This window comes from Balaenoptera ricei, chromosome 7 (genome assembly GCF_028023285.1).
Source record: "Balaenoptera ricei isolate mBalRic1 chromosome 7, mBalRic1.hap2, whole genome shotgun sequence".
NCBI classification, from domain to species: Eukaryota; Metazoa; Chordata; class Mammalia; order Artiodactyla; family Balaenopteridae; genus Balaenoptera; species Balaenoptera ricei.
Window position 1 is genome coordinate 43028876 of NC_082645.1, and position 26896 is coordinate 43055771.

At 39.6% G+C, this 26896-nt stretch overlaps 1 protein-coding gene across 3 annotated transcripts in view; it reads left to right on the top strand.

Moving 5' to 3' along the window:
• Window positions 1-26896, top strand: part of FMNL2 (formin like 2) — a 307483-nt gene that overhangs the window by 153472 nt on the left and 127115 nt on the right. For all 3 annotated transcript variants that reach the window (XM_059927874.1, XM_059927872.1, XM_059927873.1), the window contains exon 2: window positions 24206-24289. In XM_059927874.1, coding sequence (XP_059783857.1) covers window positions 24206-24289 — 84 coding nt within the window. The remainder of the gene's footprint in view (window positions 1-24205; window positions 24290-26896) is intronic.

Here is a 26896-nt window from a genome sequence, read left to right on the forward strand (position 1 = left end):
AAAGAATTGTTATATTTGCTATGCTTCTCTATGACACGTATTGTCTTTGTTCTTTAATTTATTAAAAGATTATTTTTGGTACTTAGGAAGGTCTGAATTTCTGTTCTAGTGGATGCCTTTGTTTTATAAAAAGAAAAAAAAAAAAGCCCTCAGCCACTGGTTTCTTATTTAACATTATATTATCTGGTTTGTCAGCTTTTAATGGTATTCTTTAACTCTTACCTATCTCCTGTACAACAATCTAGGAACTTATTCTGCTTTCCTGTTTTACTCTCCCTTCCTCCTTTTTTTTTTTTAGTTGTATTGTTTCTATGTTGACACAACATACAGCATTATTACATTAGTCTTCCAGATCTGCATTTCATTCTTTGTTTTCAATTTTGATGCTGGCATGGTTTTTGTGACTTATTTTTCTTTTCGTTCTGCATAATTTTTGTAAAATATATGGCTATTCTTATAACAGGAGTGTTTTCCCCCCTCTTTTTCTTTAAAATCTTGAGAATACTGAGTTTTGGAGATGATGAAAGAAAAAAATACTGAAAACAAACAGGTAAACTTACCTGAAAGTTCAAAGACTCTACCGTTTATGTGTGTTATTAAAAACATGGCAAATGGTCATTACTTTAGAAAGAGAAGGAATGGTTCCTTAATCAACTTAATTAATGCAGATATTTGGCATCTTTGTAAACATAGAGGGCCTAATGGTGAATATATGGCTTTCTGTAAGGCAATAAGCATGAGGGAGGGGGGACCTTTGGCTATTTATAACCTAAGCAGAATGGGAGGAACCAATGGCATTCTTTAAATAGAAAAAGTGAGAGTTAATAAACAACTTTTCTTCTCCGGGAGCTTGGTAAGCTATGTTTCCCATTAAGCCTGATTAGGGAGTGAATGTCTGCCCAGTGGAGAGTATTAGTGATGATAGTGTAGATCGTAGAGGATCAGTATTCAGGGTGTTCCTTCAAGCTCACTGGAATTCGACAGCTGAAAAGCTGTTGAAGTTCAGAAAAATGAAATGAACAAATGAATGGTCAGAATTTGCACTGATAGGATTTTCTAAATAGTGGTCAGGAATCCTGAAGATGACTGCTTTGAAGCCTGGCCTCCTGGTCTACAGGGCTTTGACTTGCTGTTTTGGAGGATAGCCGAGTGTTTGCAGTGTTGGGGTTCCTGATGTCTAGGACCTTATATAATAACAGCTCTAGAATTTTTCATGACCATGACTTAGTTAATAACCAAGGCCACCTAAAATCTACATCAAAGAAATCACTAGAATGGAGAGAACTGAGAATACCTAATTTGTGAAAGGATTTCCTGACTTGGTTATAGATCACTCTGGCCCTAATACAGGCTCTTTCAAGGTGTGTGTCTTTTAATCCTGAGTAGGTTCTAATCTATTTGAGGAAGCCTGGGTACGAATGAGTTTCTACCAGTGGATGATGGGCAGATTTGGCCATCAGCCTTCCAGGATTGTGATTCTAATAAGATTCTCTTCTGTGGCACAAGCCTAGAAAATGTGTGATTTAGAAGAATATATTGGTGTGAGCATATATTAGCTAGCAGCATATTGAGTTATAAGTTCTTGTTTTTGTTATTTTGGTAATCTGGCGCTTTTGGTTCTCTTGATACTGGTTTCTGGAGAGTTAAGTTGTACTGTGTTACCCCAAACCCAACTCTGGATTGATTACAGAATTCATCTGAGTTTTACTGCTGCTTTCTCTTTTGCACAGTTGGGATAGAATTGTGACCTCTGAAGCAATGTCTAATGTTATTAGAGCTCACACGATGTTAATAAAAGCAGAACAGTAAATCAGACAGTGCTGACCTCAGAGCAGGACCACTTGGGTGGGGAATCTCTGAAGATAACATGTTGTTATAGGCAACACCCAGAGGAAGATTGACAAACTGTGATAACGATCGTTGGATTATTTCTGGCCCACCAAGAGAGCCAGAGAGTGAGAACTAAATTGTCCTCTCAAATAAACTTAAAGAAATCAGTCTGATGTTCTTTCTACAACATGTCTTTTATCAAAAAGGAAAACAGATTGTTGTTTTCCCGGGCAAAATTGACTTGGGGGATAAACTTTATTGTACTTCCCCTCCTTGTTTCCACTTAGGCCCTGAGTACCTTGTTAATAAAACCTTCCCATCTACTCCCTCAAAACCTTTCCTCAGAAACCACCTGAGGTTTGTTCTGCTGAAGAATCAACAGCCGCTGAATGTTTCAAATAGATCCCGTACCCTCTGCCATACCTCAGGCCCCTAACAATGCCTTAAAACAGGGATTGAAACTCTACAGGGATAGGGTAGGTTCCTTAAATTGGTAAAACTGCCTGGATTTAAGACAGAAGGGAGTGGTGGGTCCTTGGTAAGCCAGAGAGTAAATGCCCGACCATGGGACCAGCACCACTCAGCGTTAGCCTACGCTGGCAGGCCAGAGTCGCAGGGCCTTCCAGATTTTTACGAGAAGGCAGAAATTTGGATTCTTACATGAAATCTTCCCCATCTCATAGCATTTCACAGTTTTAAGAGTTTTGTGGGCGATAAAAACACCTCTTTAGGTCTGCAGTGCCCCTGCAATCAAACCATGTAGGTAGGTAGTTCCTAAATAGAAGTTCATGGTGTAATATGATTTCTTAAAGCTAAATTTATTTAACTCAGGACTTATTTTTTTTATTCTGAGATTTTTATCCTTACTATATTGTTGATGTAAGACTGTAATTGCTTTCATACAATGACTGGGTGGGGGTCAGGGAAGAAGGTAGCTTTTCCCTACATTCAGTGAAACTTGAAGGATGGCCTTCCTAAAAGGTAGCTTGGAAAATGTACCTCTGGTTTTTCTAAAAGACATGGTTTGTAACTTAAAAACATAAGTCTTTATGAGCTGATATTGAGGGCACCAGGTGGGTTGATGGACACGGTAACCAAGACTCTGTTCATTTTTTCAAATTACCTTGAATGGGCAGCCAGTACAGAGGCTCCAGCCTGAACCAGTCAGCTTACTCTGATGCCTGAGAAGTGAAATCCCTAGGCTGTCCAGGGTTTTGAGTGAGAGGGCTTTAGGAATATTTACACAGCAATGAGCAAAGAGCCTGATTTGTGTTTCTGGCTTTAACAAGTTGAAAATTCTGTTTCACTCTGTATACATTTGTCTAGCTTTTTTTCCCTTTTTCTTTCTTTCTTTTTGAGAGATTAATTGTCAAGACTCCATCTAGAAGGAAGATTACCATGTGGGTCTTATGAATGTGTGTGCTGTACTGTTTCTCTATTGACGTCCTGTGCACCCTGTGATTCAGATATTGGCAGCAAGGTATGGTGTGTATACTTTGAATGTGATCCAAATGCTCTAGGTCATTTAAATTTCATAAGTTACGGTTTCCCGAAAGAGAAACTGGTGAGTGTATCATAACAAGTATGGAGAGGAAGGTATAGGATTAGTTTTCACTATTGTATCCCACCATTTAAAAGTAGTCCAGAGTAATTCTAAAATCAGCAAAGGCAACAAAATATTGGTGCCTTAACTTTTCACCTTTTCTTTCTCATACTGAGCTGTGAGGTAAGTTTTTCTCGTGGCGATGAATATTTGGGTTATTTCCCAGGTTTGGAGGAAGGTGGTAGCAGTGAGAATTTTGTTTGAAGTACATGTTTACCTGATTCTCTCTCGCTATTTGAATATGGGATTGTTTCATCCTTGGAGCTCCCACTTGTACAGATCTCTATTGGAAACCTTACTAGTGAAAACGATGACAATTTACTGAATAATTTTTAATGTGCCACTCATTGTGCATGGATCTAACCTTTATTTTTCACAATGGCCCTATGAGTAAAGAATACAGGATAGGATGGTCTCCAAAGACGGGAAGAAATACTTCCTTTATTTACAGTGAGGAGAGGGAAGAGGAGGGTACAGCTGTGTGGTAGGTTTGTACATTTCATAGCAGGAAGTAGAGAGAGTTCTGGTGGAAAGGCATTCATTCATTTCCTTTGTGAGGCATAGCAGGTGAGGCTGGATTGACGAGGGAATGAGGAGAGGGGACAGAGATTTGAAGAGACTGGAAAGGGTTGATGCAGTGTGTATGCAGAGTGAGTTGGTCAGAGAAATGAGGACGGTTGGATGGGCAGTGTTGAGTGCCATTGAAGAGTGGTGGTTGTCACTCTGTAGTAGACAGGTTAACCTGTTGGTGGTACCCTGTAGCAATGCTGCTTACATACCTGGATGGGCGGATTTGGTAACCAAGTTTGTCTAGATTTCGGGGTTTGTTAGGTGGCTGTGCTGAGAAGACAGCTAGTGGAGCAAAATACTTTAGTGTGTTATCAAGAATGTTATTTACCTGGACCATAGATTCTCATAAGGAGGGAAATGCAGGTAGGAATGAGCTGATGGGGTTCTTTACTAAGGATCTGCAAATTTGGGGAAAGTATGATATGATACTATCATACTATACTGTAGTATGATACTACTTTCATACTAAGTATGAAAGTATGAAAGTATGATAGGAAAAATCCTTAAAATAAGAGCCAAGATGCTCCCTTGCAAATGAGTTTCTACCCTTGCTTCTGGTAGGTGATCTGTTTGTACATTTTTCACAGTGAGGAGCCATTGGTCCATTTCTGATTTATACTTCCTTTCCCCTGGTTCCTCCTATCCTCATGCAGGGAGACTTCTTAACAACCTGTCTGTCTCCTTCATAGCTGCTTCTTATTTTATGCTTTTTAAAAATACAAATGCAGGGGAGGGGAAGGGTAAGTGGGACGAAGTGAGAGAGTGGCATGGACATACATACACTACCAAATGTAAAATAGATAGCTAGTGGGAAGCAACCGCATAGCACAGGGAGATCAGCACGGTGCTTTGTGACCACCTAGAGGGGTGGGATAGGGAGGGTGGGAGGGAGACGCAAGAAGGAGGAGATATGGGGATCTATGTTTATGTATAGCTGATTCACTTTGTTTTACAGCAGAAACTAACACACCATTGTAAAGCAGTTATACTCCAGTGAAGATGTTAAAAAAATATATAAATGCATTCATGCTCAAAACTGTAAAAGAAAAGAGTAAATGGGCTATGTACTGAATCTAAGCCTCTCTGTTATGCACGGAGGTACTTTTTTTTTTTTAAATCATGTCTTCAAACATTATGTATATGAGGATTCCCCCAGAGATTTGCAGGAGGTGTGGATTCCTGGGCTTGGATCCCAGGGCTCCCGAGTTGGTACTTTGCTGGGGCCTAGGAATGTGCATATCTGCATGTTCATACCACTGAGGACATTCAGGGAAATGCCCCTGTTATTTACCTTCATCTTAGGCCTTAAATGTGGAAAGTACTAAGTTGTAGGGGAAAGCAAGAATGAAACCAGTGAATTAACTTTGTCTTGAAATACCGTCACATTTGAAGCACAGTTCAGCAGAAATGGAGTGAAGATATCTCATGATATTTCCCTCTATTTAGCTGAAATTATTTGTAGTATTTTTGGCCTGGGTGTTATGGACAGTTAGACATGAGTATGCTTATTCTTTAGGAGTCTGTATTTTACTAAGTCAAAAGATTTTTTTTTGGGCTTCCCTGGTGGCGCAGTGGTTGAGAATCTGCCTGCTAATGCAGGGAACACAGGTTCGAGCCCTGATCTGGGAGGATCCCACATGCCGCGGAGCAACTGGGCCCGTGAGCCACAACTACTGAGCCTGCGCGTCTGGAGCCTGTGCTCTGCAACAAGAGAGGCCCGCGCACCGTGATGAAGAGTGGCCCCCGCTTGCCACAATTGGAGAAAGCCCTCGCACAGAAACGAAGACCCAACACAGTCAAATAAAATAAATAAATAAATAAATAATAATTAAAGTTGCTAATAATTAAAAAAAAAAAAAAAGATTTTTTTTTTTCACCCTGAGGCATAAGAGGTTTTGTGAGGAGAAAAAAAAATCGTTTTGTCTTTCATTTTTAGAGAACAGGAGACAACACGAAAACTTTCCAGTCAGTGAATTTCTTGGGAAGGAAATAAAGTGTTGGTGTATAAGAAGTGTGTCTTTGTATGAAAAAACAATTAGGATTTGCTTAAGGGCAAGTTGGAGAGTTAGAAGAAAAAAGATTGGTGGAATTAGTGAAAAGATCCAATTGCAGTGAATTGGATAAATAAAGTGAAATATGAAAAACCTTTGAACAAATGAGAATTTAGAATAAATTGCTTTTCTTGGGGTATTTCCTTTAAGTAAAGCCAAGTTATTACTTGACTTATTATTATAGATTATTATTACAAATCATTAATTATTATTAACAACTTATTAAAACCTGTGTAGAATGTGCAAAGTGCAGAGCCTGACGAACTCATCAGTAGGTATGGCCACTGGAAGTACTGATTCACTGTCTACCCCCAGTGACTTCAGAGTCACAGGATTGCAGGATTAGAAGGAGGATACTAGGGGTCATCTGGTCCCAGCCTGGTCTTTTGAGTGTCTGCTATTGGGTTTTTTAAAAACTAAAATCCAGTCTTAAAATTTTCACTCTTGCTTAGTTCCAAATAAACAATCATAGGGTGATTAAGATAGGGTGGCCATAAATTAATCTTCCACATTGGAGTACTTTTAAGAGTGAAAGGCACTGTTAATAATTATGCCAGGACCACAGGGCTTTCTGAATAATACTCTATCACAAAACTAAGTTCTGTGGTTTTTGAAGCACAGTGTTTAGCCTGAAAGATTTCTTTAGAAACTACATGTGAAAAAAAAATGATCTAAAGTGGAGTTTATTTATGAGGGTGATTAGGGTGCTACATATCATGTGATACTTTGTTTACATGGAACCACCAGAGAAATCTCTTTATGATAAAATTTTATATATCTAGTTGAAAAAATTTTATGTATATTTTTCTCAAGTCAACTTCACATATATGGCTCAAGATGAAAGTTTAAAATTCTTTATAGAGGTTCCTTTTATTTTAGAATACCTCCAGAAAGCTGTAATCAGGTGTGATAGAGGGAAAGCGTGGATGTAATCTAGACCAGAGGTTTCCACACTTTATCGGTTCACAGTGCCTTTGGTGTCTCAGCAATTTTTCATGGTGCCTGAGGCCAAAAGGAATACCTATGGTACTCTGATAAGTGTGTATATCCAAGCAACTTAATAAGTGTTTATGTCCTAATGACTTAGTGGCTGTTTGAAAAAAATAATTACATGTAAATTGAAGGAAAAATACTTTAACTGTATTCCTTAAAAAAAAGACACACAGTTACATATAAATATGATGTATGTATCTGTGGGGCACTCCATGACTTCTCTAACCTTGAATTCCGATTCGATACTGTCACTCTCTTTTCCTGTTGAATTTCTGTTTTTTCCCAAGACTTGCTTTCTATCACAGCAACTGCTAAAAGAAAATCAACTTGGCAAAGGTACGCCATTATGGGAAGGAATATAGTGCAATTAAAATAAAAACTGAGCTACTTCAGGGTAGTAGTGGTGTCAGTAGAGTTTGAGTTTTGTTGCTTCCTTCAAAAATTTAAAATAATTCTGCAGTTTCCCTGTGGGATTGTCATAGTGTGTTGGGATGCTCTGGCACCCAGTTTAGGAACCACAAAAATAGACATTTCTCTTAAGTTCATCCTTTGAACTATTAGCTAAAATGCATTGTATTTATAGTGCCAGAAATTCTTACAAGTGTGTTGAGAAGCTCTCAAAGACATTATGTCTTTGGGATGCACCCATCTCCCCCACCCCTCTCCTTGAATTTAGTTGTATTGGATTCTGGTACACATAGCTACAAGTTTATTGAACCCTTATGTCAGGCACTGAACTTAATGCCACATTTTACATGTGTTCACTCATTGAATGTTTAGTTTTCATAGCAACCCTACTGTATAAAGCCTCTTCTGTCCGCCTCCTCTGGAAATACCCCTGGAGCAGATAGCATCCTCATTTTACAAGTGAGGAAATTAAAGTTAAAAAAAGTTAAGTGACTTGCTAGTGAACATACAGCAAGTAGGTTCGCTTCTAGGATATAAACGCAAGTTCTATTTTTTTTTTTTTTTTTTTTTTTTGAGCTCTGAAGGCCGGAGTCTTTGTCCCCAGCCACAGTCTCTTCCATAGACACCACACTACTGTCCTTGTGTCTCCTGCTATGAGAGGTATACGTGTTTCACGGTGACCCTAACAGGGAGGTTCTTCTGTCCTCACGTTCAGAAGAAGATGCTGATACTCAGAGAAATTTAGTTACTTGCCAAAATGAACTGCTGGGAACTGGAATTTGAACCCAGACCTCAGTAATTCCAACCACAAAGCTTATTATTGTTATCTATAGGGATGACCAGAAAACACTGTAAAATCTTGGAGTTTTTTCAGAGTCATTAAAGAAAGATTAAGTTATGGTAATATGGCTTTTGTGTTCATATATTTTGATAAATCCTATTCATTTTAAAATCATGCATGGTATGCGTGGCACCTCTCAATTAAACAGTGTCTTTATTGGCCAACCATGTGGAATAACAGAGAATATATTGTGCTTACCATTTATAAATATATGTATAGAAGAGAAAAAGGGAGAATGAATGGACCTGTTTGTCAGTGGGCCCGCTGGCTAGGATGCAGCATTGCAGTGGCACAGGCCTACAGACCCCTGAGGTAGGAGCGTGTGTGGAGGGCTGCATCTCAGGACCAGGTTATAAAGATTCATTTAGGAAGTAAAGGAAGTACTAGGTCGTTTTTCAAGTCACAAATTGGAAGTTCTCTTGATCCTGTCACTTCTCCTTAAAGCTTAATATCCAACAGTGGTTCATTTACCCTGGAGTTCATGTGGAGTTGAATTTCTCTCTGGAAGAAGACAAATCCAAATCAGAGTCGCGCTCCAAGTTGGCAAACTCTTTGGGTGGAGATTACTGAATACATTGTATTGCTTTACCCCTGGGATCCTTAGGACTTGAACTTGAGGTTTAATTTGCAGTAGGATAAATTGGTTCGCGGTGACTTGGGTACGGTTTATCTCAAGTCAGGAGAGTAGAGTTGTTACAGAATGTAAGAATGCAAAGATTAAATGGCCACTGTCATATTTTGGCATTTTTCCAAATACTTCTAGCTCTCTTGGAGAAGCATAACACTGCTTTGTAGGAAACAGAAAAGTGTTTACATCCAGAACATATTGAGGGGGTGTGCTGAGTTCAGCAGCCAGGGTCACGTCCCCCAGGCCTACTGTTGTGGTTTACCCAGCTGAGAAGCACAGGGTATCCATACAGTCGGGTCCTCCCCACCCCTGCTCCTCCGCTTCTTCATCCCTCTTGCTTGTGTGCTTTCTCGTTCTTTTTTCTTGCACACACCCAAGCCTAGCACTTAGAATTGAGTAGTGCACACCCTGGGGGCTGCTTCCCAGAAATCCGTTGTCTATAAATGTAGGTGTTTGCATTCCCTGGAAGGTGTTTTGTTCTTGTTGCTTTTCTTGGTGCACGCAGTGCAAATGTGACCATTCTTCCTCATTTTAGACTGAGACCAGATCATACACTTAGGTAGCACTTTATGCCTAGAACATATCGCTGTATTGTGAGAATATAAAACCAGGAATAAATCAAATGACGTGGATCTTATTTCACACTCTCCTAGTTAGAAACAACAAAGATTGAAAACCTACACCCCAAACAAGAAATACCTCTTCCCCAGGTATCTGAGAGTTCATGTTTGTGATATATGATTTAGCTCAGCTGTTTAATAAATACTCTATTATTTACTGTCATAGTTGTTTTGCAGTACATGTGTAAAATCTAAAGTACCATATACCAAACATCAGAAGGTTTTGGTTTGGCTGGTACTTTGGGAGTGTTTACTTAACTCATGGATGTTTATTAAATGTTTTATGTGTCTGCCCATGTCCTAAGTACTGTAGAAGATATCACAGTATGCTGGGAAACGTTCCTTCTCATTGGAGAAAAAGCCTACATGTGTGAAACGGTAGGACAACATACACAGTCATGTTTGATCCCCAAAACAAGTACAGTTGACCCTTGAACAAAACGGGTTTGAACTGTGTGGGTCTACTTATACGTGGGTTTTCTTCATAGTAGATACCACAGAATTACATAATCTACAGTTGGTTGAACCCATGGATGCAAAACCACAAATGTGGAGGGCCAATTATAAGTTATACATGGATTTTTGACTGTGGGGAGGGTTCCCCCCCCCTTGAATAACTGTGTTATTTAAGGGTGGACTGTAGTACTGGAGATAATACATAGAAAAGGCAACTCTAAGCATGGTATATGGAAGACCCATATATGGAAGACCCATAGATTTTGGTGGAGGAGTAGGATGGAGTAGGGGCTGTAGAATGGGCAGATCAGGTACCAGCTGGAGGATGAGAGGAGAAGATACATTTTGGACCTTTTAAATATATATATTTAAATATATATATATTTTTTGCTTTATAGGATTTAAATAGGCATTGTTGGTAGTATTGTATAATGTTTAATAACCACCTGCAAATAGATGATGGCTGAGTCTGACACTTCTCTTGTGGCCCTAATCTTTTATTAGTTAAAAGATTTTGGAGGAGTGATGTCTTTAGTTTATTAAAGTATGGCTTGTGTGGCTGAGCAGAATTCGGCACACAATTATTATACACCACCTGAGTGTTAGGCTCTCTGCTGGGGGCTGGGGCTATACAGAGGACTTCTGTCCAAGGACTTGCAGTGTTGTAGCGACAGAAGGATAAATCAGTAAAGTAGAATGTGACCAGTGGTACCCTCAAAAATATTTTGAAGTTGTTGAATGTTTTTATTCTTAATGTCAGTTATTTGGGGAGTTCTTCAGTTTTTATGACAGTTAAGTGCTTTTTAAAAATTTAAATAGGAAAGTCTCCCATTAGACATCATGTGTGTGAATTAACTTGCTGATTGTTGGTACCGACCACAAAAACACCAGCAGCATTAAAGTAGTGCTTTTTTTTTTTCTTTAACTTAAAAATCAGGATGATATTTTAATAGTAAACAAAGGCATTTAAATAGTAATGCAAAACAGTAGAGGGTGTTTTGCCCACACATGAGTTTACTTATTAAAGTCTTCAAATTTGTTTATCAAGGTTTTTTTTAAAATTTATTTTTTAACAGCTTTTTCGAATTAACTGATTTATAATAAACTGTACTTAAAGTAGTGCTTTTAATACCGGGAGGTTGTTCACGTTGACACAAAAGTTTACTTGGTGGTCTTTTCCACAATTATGAGGTAAGGACCAAAAAGCTACCTAGCAGGTTAATGAGGGGAAAATCAGGAGCAGAACAGCAAAGACTCGTCACATGTCAGAAGCCCTGCCATTCAAGACTTAATTTTCCTGCTTGTGTTGACGGGGCTTGTCTTCAGAGATGCTATGAATCTTTTGAAATAGGGTCTGATGAACATTTGTTGCGGTGAAACCTAAATTGTGCCAATGTTGTTCTGGTTGTGTGGATAGTGTCGAGTTTTATTTCCTACCATGTCGTCTTCATGCGCTGGTAGTTTTATTTTTAGGTTTTTCAGTAATTTAATCTTAGGACATTGTCTAGTCCCCCAAGGTTTTCCATTTCCTACTGTAATTGAATTAAGTACTAGTTTTTATCTGTTTAAATCTACAACATATGAAATGGAAACCATGCATCTGATCATTGGCAGTGAGATGCGGACATGAAAATTTTGGAGTTTGGTGTTGCGGAAAGAGGGAAGCTGTGCATTGGGGGAGCCAAAATATTGTCAGCCAGAGTATTAGTTTTCCATTGCTTCTGTAACCAATTACTGTGAACATAGTGGCTTTAAACAACTTAATTTAATTATCTGATACTTTTGTAGGTTAGAAGTCTGACAGGGGTCTTACTGGGTGAAAATCAGGCCCTTCAGCAGGGCTCCATTTCTAGAAGCTCTAAGGGAGAGTCCATTTCTTTGCCCTTTTTAGCTTCTAGGGGCTGACCATACTTCTTGGCCTGGGGCCCCTTCATCTTCAAAGCCAGCATTGGCTGGTCAAGTCCTTCACATTGTATTACTCTGACTTCTCCCCTCTGTCTCTGGTCTGCCACCTTCTACTATTTTTTAAACTATTTTTTTTATTGTGGTAAGATATCCATAACATGAAGTTTACCATTTTAACCATTTTTTAAGTGTACAGTTCAGTGACATTAAGTAATTAACAGTGTCATACAACTATCACCACTACCTGTTTCCAAAATTCTTCATCACTCCAAACAGAAACTCTGTACTCATTAAACAATCATCCCCATTCTGCACTCCCCCCAGCTACTGATAAGTCCTAATATACTTTTTGTCTTTGTTTTTGCCTATTCTACATCTTTCATATAAATAGAATCACACAGTATTTGACCTTTTGTGTCTGGCTTCTTTCATTAAAGTGTGCTTTCAAGGTTCGTCTATGTTGTAGTATGTATCAGAGTGGCATTCCTTTTTGTGGCTGAATAATATTCTGTTGTATATATAATATATACCACATTTTGTTTATTCATTCATCCGTTGATGGACACTTGGCTTGTTTCCACCTTTTGGCTATTGTGAACGATGCTGCTGTAAATATCGGTGTACAAGTATCTGTGTGAATCTCTGTTTTTGATTCTTTTGGATATGTTATATACTTAGGAGGGAAATTGTGTAGGGTTAGCTGTTAATTCTATGCTTAACTTTTTGAAGGACCACCACACTGTTTTCTGCAATGGCTGCACCATTTTACATTCTTAACAATAATGTATATACAAGGGTTCCAATACCTCTATGTCTTCACCAACCTCCGGTTTTTAAGAAAATTATTATACTTCCACTTTTAAGGACCTTTGTGATTACATCGGTTCCCTCCCCCCCCCCCCACCACATCTACAAATATCATTTTAATATGTAAGGAAACATTCACAGGTTCTTGGGATTAGTGAGGATATCTTTGGGGGCCATTGTTCTGTCTATGACAGCAAGTCTGCCCTTGAAGTTGTGGCTGTTTACAAATGAAGAGCTATAGATTTGAGGCTGTAATTTTTGGTCACGATCATGGCAGAAACCTTTATTTTTATTTTTAATTTTTTTAAATGGAAACTTTTAATCCTAATTGCTTTTCTTTTTTAATTTATTTAATTTATTTATTTTTGGCTGTGTTGGGCCTTCATTGCTGCGCGCGGGCTTTCTCTAGTTGCAGCGAGTGGGGGCTGCTCTTCGTTGCGGTGCGCGGGCTGCTCATTGCGGTGGCTTCTCTTGCTGCGGAGCACGGCCTCTAGGCACACGGGATCTTCCCAGACCAGGGCTCGAACCTGTGTCCCCTGCATTGGCAGGCGGATTCTTAACCACTGCGCCACCAGGGAAGCCCAGAAATCTTTATTTTTAAATCAAAGTATAATCTTTCTCCTGTTATCTCAGAAGATGTGATGTTAGTCGAGCATAAACTTGAACTGTGTTCTTCCTTTGATTATCTACATCGTGAAATGGAAGAGCGTGAGGCAGTAAGTTGCGCCAGCCTTGAATATGGAGCCCAGGTTCAGTAGTCTTCCAGAGTGATTGCTGTGAAAGGGGAGAAGCGACTATTGATGATCCTAATGATCTAAGAAGGGAAGTGGAGGCTTGCTGCTGGGAAAGGGTTAGGGGAGAAGGAGGCCAGGCTTTCAGGGGAATTGGGCAGGGTGAAAAAATACACTTGTTTCAGGTCAGCAGGTGACAGAGATCCCATTCTTATGGCTTGATTGTGATGGAATCCAGCTATCTAATATGTTGCAATTAATTTGAGTTTGGTATCTTCGATTCTCAAAACATTTTTACTCTAAAGAATTTTATGTCATAGGGTGTTGATATTTATCAATAGACTAAGAACCCTTTCTCTGGATTTTGACTGTGCCAGCAAACCTTATATTCGCTCTTATATTGCCAAATGATTGCCCATGAAATAGTTTTCTCACATCTTAAATGTGGCCTCTTGTGTAACTCCCCATCCGAGTACACAGAAGTGTGCAGGTGGACACTGCTCCTGGAATAGCAGTTGGCAGACAGGTGGTAAACAACTGGCTTCCAGAACGTGTCAAGGAATCAGACATCAGGTCTCTCTAATGGAAATCAGATATGAGGTTTGAAAGAGCTTGAATGAGTGTTTCTTTCCATTTATTCCCTTTGTGTTTGAATATGGTAAGAATCTGTATTTCAGGAGTTGGCATGATGGCCAGAGGAGGGATGTGTGGTTTTGGCATCTACTGGGTTTTGAATCACTTAAGCTACTGATATAGGGAGTAGCAGAAAGATGGGCCACAGGAAAACTTGGCCTAGACTGCTATAGCTATGCCTTCCTATTCTGTAGATAACGTGGGCTCTCCCATCCACTTCACCCTTATTGACGATGCTCTGGCCTTGCAATTAAATATAAATAATATGAACATACATATACAATCAACACTTGTTCATTCCCATTTACTAAGGATAGTGAAAGTGTGATTAATTTAAAACAATAGGTAATTCATAAGCGACTTCGGGAAATTTTTGTTTTAGTTTGTGTTTATCGGTAAAAACAAATGTGTAAGTTTGTAGAGGTTTATAATTTTACAAATAAAATGAATTGTTCTCTGAATACAAAGCCCCAAGTCAAGGAGGAATGGTGGAGACAGTGGCAAGTGCTGGTACTTATTATTATGGTATAAGTAAACTTGTGTAGCCAGGAAGGATGGAGACTTACTAAAGTAGGAGGAGAGCATAATAGTAATTCCATGTATTCCTTAAAATGATAATAACAAGAGTAGCAATGTCAAACATGTACTGAGTGCTTACTGTGTGCAGAACTTTGTGCTAACTACTCTACGGGCATTATCTGATTGGATTTTCTAAAATATATGTGCATACGTGCACGCACACACGTGACAGATGTAAGTGGGCTTTCTTTCTTGAGAGTGAGAAAAGAATAGAAGGCATATCGGCCCAGATTCTTTTTCTGTCTCTGGTAATAACCAGTTAAACGAACTTGAACATTGCCTTCATTTTCTGGAGTCTGTTTGGTCACCTCTAAAAAACAGAATAGGACTAAAATATCACAAGCTTCCAGCTCTGTACTTTCTACATTATAAAAATGTTATGGAGGAGTCCTTCGTATTTAGGTCAGTCCTAAAAGAAAGCCTTCCAGGAAAGCAGGCTGTAGCTAAAATTGTGAATGGGAGATAAGAGAAATGTCTCATTCTCACAGGTTCCCCAGAAAGGACAGCTTTCCAGTCAGATTTCATTTTGAAGATGTAACTAGATCAGGGGGCAGGCTGATTTCTCTTATTGTGGGGTTCGCTGGCAAATGAATGATATTAATACCCTCGATGATTAAATAAAAATAACAGTGACAATGAAAGATGACTGACTGATGGTTTGCTTTGGGGAACTATTTGGCTGGCTGCCTGAGTCCTGTGCCAGGAAAGAAGCTGACTGTATTTCAGCAGCATTCTCTAGGCTAGGAGTATATTAAAATTTAGGATGTCAGGTAGTTGCTTGGAACAAGAACATAGGGCATGGAAGGAAATGGCTTTGAGGTTAGTTGAATGGAGGGGCGGGTCATGTATTGAATTTGCAGCCACCCTCCTGCTGCCTCAGATGTTGCAATTTTAAGTGAACTCATAGGAGAATTGGTGCATTATTCAGTATCAAGTGACTCAACTTGATGTCCCAGTTATGGAATAAGGAAAAACGGCAATCTGGGAAGAATTAACAGAGGAGGAGCAACCCTTTACCTCGTGTGATTTGAGGTCCCCAAGGCTGGCTTTTCCTAAACATTTCCTTGGCTGATGATTTACCACTGCCTGTCGAGTAAATTTGAAAGTCTGTGCTCTGGTGTCCAGGACTCTGCCTTTCTAACTTGGTCTCACAGGACCCTCTCCTTACCCTCTGATTTATTCTGTGTGGTTCACAGTCCTCTGCCTTCTGTATTCATACCTCTGTTCACGCTATATTCATACCTCTGTTCACCTAAAATAATGAGAATCATAACATCTAATATATTGACTGCTTTCCATGTACTAACTCTATGCTAACTATGAGCATTATCCAATTTAATTTTTCTCAAACTTTGTGAGACGGGTAGGATCATCACCACCACCATCTTCATTTTTTTCGAGTGAGGAAACTGAGGTTTAGTTTAAATAATGTACCTAGGATCGCACCCCAAGTGGCCCGTCTTCAGAGCCCAAATATTAAAAACCATATTATGTCGTTAAATGCCAATCTTTATGCTCTCCCTGCACATCCAAGACCAGTCCATAGCATTTCTTGCTTTCCTTAACAAAAAGTAATGGCTTCTTCTCTGCGGTTCGGTTATATTACATAACATGTTCAGTTGCGTATTGGTGTATCTTCTCTCCTTCCACATCATTGAAGCCTGAGTTCACCTCATATTTGTATCTCTGCCTTCATTTGATATTTTACAGGGTTTATTAAGTGTTTGTGAAATTGAGACAGTACCTGGCTATCTACAGATTTGATCTACTAACTTTGGAGGGAGAGGTGTTTTCTAGTTTATATTTTTAAAGAAATTGAAGGATTCGGTTGAAATGCCAGTATTTTGTCTGAAAATGTTAATAGCTTATTAAAAATATTAATAAATATGTGCATTTTCGCCTTACCCTTGCATGCTAATGACTGTGTCTCTGGTTATTCAAGTAGAATTGTTGGATTGCTTCACTCAGGTCATGTTTTAGACACATTATAGCTTAAATGTCACGGAAAGAGGGTGATCATACAGACCTCTCTTTTGAGCCTCGGAATTTTTCACCTGTCTCCTGTGTGGAAGAGCTACTTTAACCTTCCTGCCCTTTAGTTTCCTTCTCTGTTGAATGGAGAAGATAATACCTGCTTGTCATGATTTTAAAGCAGATTAAATTGGGTAATGAATGCAAAGAGCTTAAGGGCCTGAGATGTATCAGACTGTCAATAAACGTCACATCTTGTTGTTTTTAACCCTTAGCTTTGATTCTGACTGGATTCTGACCTTCAGTTTTGAATTTCATTTACTGGCTTTTTCAACTCTGGATTTGCTTTTTGATTCAAGTTATGTGGCCCAAGATCACCAGTAATAAGTGATAAAGTCAAGGTTGGAATCCAGCTAGTCTAACTCCAAAGCCCAACTAGTAAATCCCTGCCCCACGCTGCCTCATTAAATGCAGTTCTTTACTGTGCTGCCCAACTGTCCAGTTGGAATCCATCACATTTCCTTGCTTTTTGTAGCAAAAAATAATGGTTCCAGGGAGTGGGGGAAAGGGGAGTTATTCAGGGTATGGAGTTATTCAGGGTATGGAGTTATTCAGGGTATAGATTTCCAGTTCTGTAAGATGAAAAAGTTGTAGAGAACTGTTACATGACACTGTGAATATAGTTAACACTACTGAACTGTACACTTAAACATGGTTAAAAAGGCAAATTTTGTATTATGTGTTTTTTACCACACATTAAAAAAAGAGTAATGGCTCCTTCATTTGAGTTCTTGTAAAGTGTTTGTACCTTTATCGTTCAAGAACTGCCATTGGTGGTCTCAGCTCTTACTCTAGTGCCATCTTTTCCCTACTTCCATAAGCAACACTGCTTGTAAAGTGTATGCAGGTGAGGTTGTGTAACAGAAGAGTTTCCATTGTGGAGTCTGGTGACTTAATACTTGAAAGCTTTAATTTAGAGATTATAAGAACAAAACTATATTACATAAGGTGTATTTGATATGATTCACTTTCACTACTGTAACTGCATATGGCTGTGGGTTTCTCAACAGGAGCCTTGAGGATATCAGGGGAAAAGAAGGATATTTTGCAAGTTTTTGTTGTTCCCATGAAACCAGGACAAGAGCTGAGACCAGAAAACTCTATTTCTAGGGCATGGGTTTATTTGGCTCTGAATGGTTTGGATACCTTCATTCTGCTCTGTGTTGTATATGATAATTCATCTATAAGTATCACTTCTAATGTATAGACTCTCAGAGACTCTTTTAACCATAATTAATTTCTCCATGAAGTACCCAGGAACGTGCATATTCTGTTGTTATTGAGTCATTAAATCTTCTATTTTTAAAAGTTTCTAAGATAGAAAGCGCATTTAAAAGCAATGTAAAATAGTATAGGTAAGGATAAAACCAGAATATAGACCATAAAGGTAACTACCCCTTGGATTAGACTGATTATTACAGTTGATACTGATTTGAGTTTACTGGCAACAAAAACAAAAAGTGCAGGTTGCATGGTTTATTATATGTGACAGAAGAATGCCTAAAATATTTTTCTTTTCAAGGAAATGTTGCTAGAATTGAACTTGAAGATTTTTTTCCCCATGAATTCCTGTTTGAAAGATAATTATTAATAAGTAATAGACGTTGTCATTGACTGAGGTTTTATAAGAAACAGAAATGCTCTTAAGTGTGTAGACTTTGTTAGTAGCTGAAGCATAAATGCTAAATCAGTGAAGATATTTTCAGACTGAACAGCATGACTGAGTTAGTTTGCTTTTCATTGATTGAGAAACTTGTTTAGTGCCTACTGTCTGCCATGTACTGTGCCTGATATTGGGGATTAACAAAATAAGTTGGCCTTGAAGTACTTAGTCCGTGGAGGAATTCAGGTAGGCAAACAGATGATTAGGGTACAGTGTGTGTGGTGCTGTAAAGGAGAGATGTATACACTGCTGTCAGAGCTCAACGAGAGGGTATGTTTTCTTGGAGTAGTTGGGAGAAGGTTATAGTGATAAATGATATTTGAGCTGATTCTTAAAGTTTGCCAGGTGGAAAGGAAAGGGACATTCCTTACAGAAAAAAAAATGCTCTTGGATGATCTAATTTATTTGAGCTAGGAATTTATACAGTCTAGAAAATATATAATTAACATCCACTAAACTTTTCAACTCAAATATCATATGTCTTCAATGGACCTTTGGCGTGTACTTGAGTGCAGCAACTTCGTGATCAAATCCTCTCCTGTGCCTGCAGTGCAGATATGCTGGCACGTGGTCAAAGCCCAGTGCTTACATATTGGATGGATTGACAGAGGAAAGGAAGGACAGGAGAGCCCTGTGTCAAGATGTCACTAAGTATGGATGAGGTGGAGTTGTCACTGTGTTAGGACAACTTGCAAGTTGTACATTTTCTGCCATATAGAAGGGCAATCCATTTTTATACAGGCAGTAATAGTGCCTGGAAAGAGAGCCAATAGTTTCCTCAGAAAATAGCTTGGGCTCTTAGGAATTACCTGCACAAACATTTAGCTTGGACTCCAGAGGCCTGCCCTATACAGCACAAAAGGAATGAGTTCCCTCTAAAAAGTCTACGGGCAGTTCTTGCCAGCTAATTACAACAGCCCTAAACTTTAACCAGGCCTCTGTGCTGGGTCTGATTTTAGATGGAGCTGCCTCCTTGCGGTCCCTGTAGAATTATTAAGCTGGGCAATGTATGCCTGAACTGCTCAGAGGCTTGACCCGTGGAAGGGGTGATTTTAGATGCTTGGTGAATGATTACCAAGTACAGTTTTAGTTTTGGTGTATTGATGCTGAATAACTTCTCTGACAGTAACTAGTCATCAGGTTCAAAAAGACTTCTTAAGACTCTTCTCGTTCAGAAAGATGCAGACCCTTCTTCTGACCTTCAGAATTGTGTACGTACTTGCCTGCTTGACTGTTCTCTTGGATGTTTCCTAGCTATCTTAGACCTAACCAGGGCCATTTAGAAGTCTTATTCTTCACCACCTCCTCCAGATCTGCGCCGCCTTTGCAGTGTGCCCCTCTCATTAAGGAGACCAGCATTCACCTAGTGACTCAAGGTAGAAGCCAGGCGTCCTTCCTCAGCCCTTAAGTCTACCCAATCAATTTCAGGTACTGTTTCTGACATCTGTCCACCTACTTCAGTTGATGTGTCATCTGCTTTGTCCCAGTCACCACCATGCATTTGAACTACTGCCCTGGCCTCCTAACTGGCTCCCCTGCTTCCACTTGTGTTGTTTCTAATCCGTTCTCCATATAGCACCCACAGCAGTCTTTGTAAAACTCACCTGTTTATGTCTTCTCATGCTTACAAGCCTTCACTGGTTTCCCACTGCACTTTAGGTCAAAGGAAAAGTCTTTACCCCGGTCCTTCGTGGCTGGGCATGACATAGCCTTGACTCACCTCTCCAACTTTATCTTTCTCTCATTCCCTCTCTTTTACTTTCTCTCCAGCCACACTGACTCACTTTCAGCTCTTTGATGTGTCCAGCTGTTTCTTACCTTAGTGTCTTTTCCCTGTTTTCTCTGCCCAGAATGCTGCCATCCACTCTTTACCTGGCTCACCTCTTCTCATTTCTAGGTCTCATCTTAATGTTACCTTTTCCTTGAGAGGTCTTTCCAGATCGTTCAATCTAAAGTTGCCCTCTGGGCTTCCCTGGTGGTGCAGTGGTTGAGAATCTGCCTGCCAATGCAGGGGACACGGGTTCGAGCCCTGGTCTGGGAAGATCCCACATGCCGCGGAGCAACTAGGCCCGTGAGCCACAATTACTGAACCTGCGCGTCTGGAGCCTGTGCTCTGCAACAAGAGAGGCCGCGATAGTGAGAGGCCCGCGCACCGCGATGAAGAGTGGCCCCCACTTGCCGCAACTAGAGAAAGCCCTCGCACAGAAACGAAGACCCAACACAGCCATAAATAAAAAACAAAACAAAACAAAACAAAACTCTCGACCTCCTTCTCCAAAAACTCCTTTAACAGCTTATATTTAAAAAAATAATAATAAAGTTGCCCTCTGATAACCTCTATCAAGACTTATCAGAGTTTGAGAAGATTAGTTTGTTTCATATGTACCTAATACAATGCTCCATGGGGACCATATCTGTTTGGTTCCCCACTGTGCTGTGGAACACAGTGCTTGTACAAGGGTGGTGCTTCATAAACATTTGAAAGAAAGACTGTTTTATTAAAATAAAAGTTGGTCCAGAAAGGAGCATCTTGGCTTTCTCTTTTCAGTAACAACAGGGCCTGCATCTAATTTCCGTAGCAGTGTTTGCAGACTGCTTCTGCATGAGTGTCTTGCGGAGTAGTAACAGAAGGTCAGTTATTTTCAATTTTACTTTGCTGCAAAAAAAAACAAAAACAAAAACAAAAACAAAACAAAACAAACAAAAAAAACTTGGAGGCATTTTTAGTGCTTGTCGTTGGAGTCTAACAGACTAAGTTTAGGTCCTGTTTTCTGTCAAGCTGTCCAACCTTGAGCAAGCACTCTTAGGCCTGTTTTCCCATTTGTAAAATGGGGAAAATTGTACCTATCCCATGGGTTTGTTATGAAGATTAGATGAAATTGTGTATGCAGTCTGCCTTATACAGGGCTTGGCACCTTGTAAGAGGTCAGGCATTCTTTGTCTTACCCGTTTATATCATGAGAGATTAATAAGAACTTGAAGAAAAACTCATTTCACCTGCCTTATTATCTTATTGTTCTTATTTAATGCATAATCACACCCATGGGCACTAACATGAGGGTCAAATTTAGTTTAAGAGGAAATGATCCATCTCTAGGGTGCATAAGCAATGATAGACTGGTTATTTAATGGTCAGTAATGTTGGGCTCCCTCGGAAAGACACACATGGGATTCTCCTTTGCTTTATCCCAGGAGTTGTTGCTGAACATTATAAAATTGTAATTACAAATAAATACAAGTAGTTATTTTCTATTCTAGTTCAAGTAAATATTACATGGAGATAGGCCATATGAAAATATTTTTTCCCATTTCAGATTATTTCTTTGGAGAAGCCTTGGCAGTATCATTGAAATCTCTGGGGTCCAAAGATTTTCTAAGTATGCTGTCAGCTTTGGGGGTTATTTAAAAAATTAATATTCTGAAGAGATTATTAGATTCAAATCAGTAAGTGGGATATCTACTACCTACTTAGGCATACCAGTCTGGATGCTAGATTGAGCTTTGGGGAAAATGCTTGAGTTATATCTATCAAAATCATCAAAGGTTAATTCTCCGCCATTAAGTCAGAATAACCCACCCACCCTTGCCTCTATTAAATTTGTTTCACTGGATGACATGAGACAGTACTGGTGGCAAGGGGAACTGTTTCTCTGTAAGTACAAGTCCTCCAGAGAACTAGGGGCTTGAGCATTGTAAGTTCAAGAGCTTTGCATTTGTCTACTCGAATATTCACCCATGCAAGGGGCTGTATTGTTTATTAGGAGATAGGCATGATTTAGAGTGTTGATATAAGGGGTTAGGGCAGTTAAACATGTAAGACATTAGTTGAATACTTGGCTCAGTTGTTTAGAGCATGGGAGCTTTACAGGAAGACCAGGGGAACAGATAGGAATTCCTTCTGGGGCTCTCTCACTCTGCCATGTTCTGTGCCCAAAGATCTCACCTCAGTCCCAAGCCAAGTATCTTGAAAATGTATATGATTGGTTATTTGGGACATTTGACTAATAACATATGTATGTACCTGGGAAAATCATGATCAGCACTATAGAAGGTGTGCTGTATTGATGGAGGAGGGTTTTATGAAGACTGATGTCTAGACATCTTGTAGCTCATGGTACATTTCTCACTGCAAACCCAACGTCATAAACCAGTATAGCTAAACTGAGAATTGAGGTTGCTGATGGTAACATATGTCCTGAAGGAGTGCTGTCATCTCACAGAGGGGACAAAAACCAGTTGCACTGTTTTCTTCTTTTCTTTCATCTGTTTTTTACTCATAGTTGTCTATCAAAGCGAGTCAAAGTTGACGCTGTCTATCAGTGGTTCTGTTCATTGAGTTTTCTTTTGGTGTTTTCTGTTCTGTGTTTGGTGGGGCTGTAGTGCTTTAAAAAGAAATTGCGGGGGGCTTCCCTGGTGGCGCAGTGGTTGAGAATCTGCCTGCCAATTCAGGGGACACGGGTTCGAGCCCTGGTCTGGGAAGATCCCACATGCCGCGGAGTAACTAGGCCCGTGAGCCACAACTACTGAGCCTGCGTGTCTGGAGCCTGTGCTCCGCAACAAGAGAGGCCGCGATAGTGAGAGGCCCGCGCACCGCGATGAAGAGTGGCCCCCGCTTGCCGCAACTAGAGAAAGCCCTCACACAGAGACGAAGACCCAGTACAGTCAAAAATAAATAAATAAATAAAAACAAAACAAAACCCCAAAATGGTTCTAAAAAAAAAAAAAAAAGAAATTGGGGGACTTCCCTGGTGGCACAGTGATTAAGAATCTGCCTGGGGACACGGGTTCAAGCCCTGGTCTGGGAAGATCCCACATGCTGGGGAGCAACTAAGCCCTGCACCGCAACTGCTGAGCCCACGTGCCTCAACTACTGAAGCCTGTGTTCCTAGAGCCCATGCTCTGCCACAAGAGGAAACACTGCAATGAGAAGCCTGCGCATTGCAACAAAGAGTAGCCCCCGCTCACCACAACTAGAGGAAGCCCGCGCAGCAACGAAGACCTAATGCAGCCATAAATAAATAGATAGATAGATAGATAGAAATTAAAGAAATTGGGAGTACAAACCTCCAGTTATATAATAAGTCATGGGGATGTAATATGCAGCATAAGTAATATGGTCAACAATTCTGTAATAACTTTGTAGGGACAGATGGTTGCTAGACTTATTGTGGCAGTAATTTCATAATGTATGCAAATGTCAAGTCATTTTATAGTACACCAAAACTAACCTCATATTGTACGTCAACTATATTTCAATTAAAAAGAAAGGGCTACTAGGAAAAGAAAAGGAAGTACTGGAAAGACTGCCAAAGAGAGCATCTGTGCTCCCAGTTTCGGATGGCTGGGGAAGCAAGGGACAATAAAACAGGCCCCTGGGGGCAGGAAACTGGACATATGGTCTTTTGAGGTCTTCTCCTGGACTGATTTGTGATTTCTAAGGAAATTTTGGTAAGGATATAACAAGATCAAGTTCCCACTGTCCAAAATGAAAGACTCTCTTATGCCTGGGAAAAAAAATTGGGCCAATACCTTCTCAATAATAACCTCTGACCTTTTGTTGAGGAGACTGGGAGCCTGCAGTTAAATGAAGAAATAAGGCATTATCTTTCCTGAAATGCAAGTCTGTAGTTCAGAGCAGACTACCTCAGTGTCCCAACATAGGACTTCAGAGTCTCTCTCCTCACATTCAACCGATTTGATGTTTAAATGACTTGTATAGGGAGTTTCTGTTTAATCAGATGCTAGGATTTGAAAAGTCATTAAAGAACCACAGTAGTATTCTTTGGTCTGTCCATGAGTTACCCATTAGCAGTCTGTTGTGGAATGTGACATATTTCTTCTCTTTTTTTCTCACAGAATGCTATGAACCTACCCCCTGACAAAGCCAGATTACTGCGGCAATATGACAATGAGAAGAAGTGGGAACTGATTTGTGATCAGGTAAGAAACATTGATGCTTTTGTTCAAGAAATAATGAGAGAAGAGAACCGGATTTCCTCCCTAAATATATCAGACTTTTTTCAGGAGATGCATGAATTTCTGTCTTGTGATTTGCCTTCCTGTTGCTTATGACCAAAGGAAAAGTTAGAGAATGACATTTTATTCTTGCATTATTTTAATTCTCTACTTTATTTTTAAATGTTTTTTAGTTAAAATTTCTGGTAACTCTGGTCAAGTGGACAAATCAAATTCAGCTGATTTGTTTTTCTGTTTACCTTACATAGCAGTTTATGCTTCTTGAATAATGCAGGTCCTCTAATTTAGTTGGCTTTCTTATTCATGTGTATTGATGTATACTGATGCAAGAAGGTGAATTGTTTATAAAGAAACATTGCTTGGGCTGATAAAAAATTATTTCATATTATAGCAATTCCCCAGGTGTTTTTATTTTATCATTAACTCATAACAAATTTAGACTCTTCAGAGAGATATATAATAAAAAGGAGATTTCTCCATTTTCTTTCTCTCTACCCTCCAAATTCTACACTTCAGAGGCCCACTGGTAAGACTCTGAAGTATTTCCATCTAGTTTTTTCTTCTGTTTTTGTTTTTTAAAAACAGTATGTGAATACCCATACATACTCCTCTGCATCTTGATATTTTCTTCAGTATGGATGTCTCTACCTCATTCTTTTAAAATAGTATGTAATATATCATTGTAATTGGTAGTAATTTTTTGGGAACTTCACTCCTGGGCAGGTACAGCCTAATTGTTTAAAGCTTAGAAGGCTCACCCTGTAAAGTAAAGATAGGCTCTGTATATTATATATTAACTCTTTTATTTTGTGCCATGTGCGTCTTCAGGGTGGTCATGTCCCCCCAACCCCTTGCCACCCTGAAAATTCTTGGTAGTGTTGTAATTTCCTTCCAACCCTTGGGTCTCTGCTGTGGGACAAATGTGTCAGGGGAGCAGAGGCATTTTCTGTTCCCCAGAGGTAGATGGTCCATGTTCCCTAAGGAATAGATACCTGCAGTTCACATGGAGCTTCTGAAGTGCCCATTGTGTGTTGCTTTACTTTAGCTTCTGAACTAAAACAGTAAAGCAGTGGTGGGGACATCATCCTCTGTTCTGCATGCTATATTGAGCACCACGAGTAGATACAAGCTGAAGCAAAAGCTTATTGCTTATAGGACCATGATGCAAAGGAATAAAATTTTGCTGACACAGTCTTCTTCCTTGAGACTTAATTTTAAATGAGTATTACCTAAACCTATTACTGCCAAGAGAAATGATTTTACGATAGTGAACAAAGAGTATAGGGGTAGTTAGTGTAAAGGAAAGGTAACCACACAACTGAGAGAGGTCCAGGGGTGGTTAGAAATCCTGCGTATGACAGGTTGTGATGGAGCACAGAGCTCAGGCAAAGGAAGGTTTTCTTGGGTGGTGGTTTGCATCTCCAACATGCCAGAAAGGGAAGCCTGCTGATGATGGACATTTCTAACAGCTGTGCTCTTCTCAGCCCATAAGTAGCTTCATGGAGTTGGTGATGTGGTCTAGCGGGGATCTTGAGGCAGAGGGAGGAACAAGTCAGTTATCTTGATTATGTTTCTGATTCTCAAATCCTCAACGTTCAGGTTATTATTGCCCTTAAATGTTAATATGCCAGGATGTGGAGAATTGAGCTACTTCATCGGTTCCTTTCTGGTGGTCACTTTCACACATGCTGACAGCTGCAAACGGAAGTGGCTCCATCAGTTCTGAGGCGACATGTGTGATTTGTTAATAACAGGGAAATAATCATAATAATTATTATTACGAGTAACCAACATTTAATAAGCAGATTTTCTTCATAAGAGTTCTGTGTTAAGTCTCGAAAGCAGTCATACTTATTAATATCTCCATTTGACGTACAGGGAAAACTGAGACTTAGAGATATCATTGCCGAAGGTCACATAGCTGTTATGTGGTAAAGGGGCGTACACAGTCTGATCCTGGAGAATATGTACATTCTGGGGTCTGTACCCTTAACCACTAGCTCTTTGCTCCCTTCCTTATAAAGTGCTCAAGTTTGTGAATGATATACTAAAAATAAATTTAAAAATACATGTTATCTTTGTTTCTCCGACTTGCATTCTGGCGTGCTTTCCTGAGAGGGAGAGAAAGCCGGGGAGTTGTAACACAGGCACTAAGCTGCCGTTACGGTGAACTACCATTTTTGGTTAACCATTAGTCATTGTGAGAATTGTGGCCAGCAGAAAACTGGGCTTTTTGTCACATATAGGTAACCCATTGGTATGTCACACACATGAATATCGTTTCTCCTATGTATGTTTGTGAGGGAAAAGATAAAAACCATGAGCTTAGAGCATTCATAATGTATTTATATGGTAAATATAATGTATCGGTGTTTGTTGACTGTTTATCTGTTACCTACATGGACCATGTCATATATATATTTGGTACCTATCTATATCTGTCAGTGGTACCTAAACTGATAGACACTCAAAATACATTTGTTTTTATGATTCCATTTATATGAAATGTCCAGAATACAAAAATCTGTAGAGACGGAAAGTAGATTAATGGTTGCCATGGCCTGGGAGGGG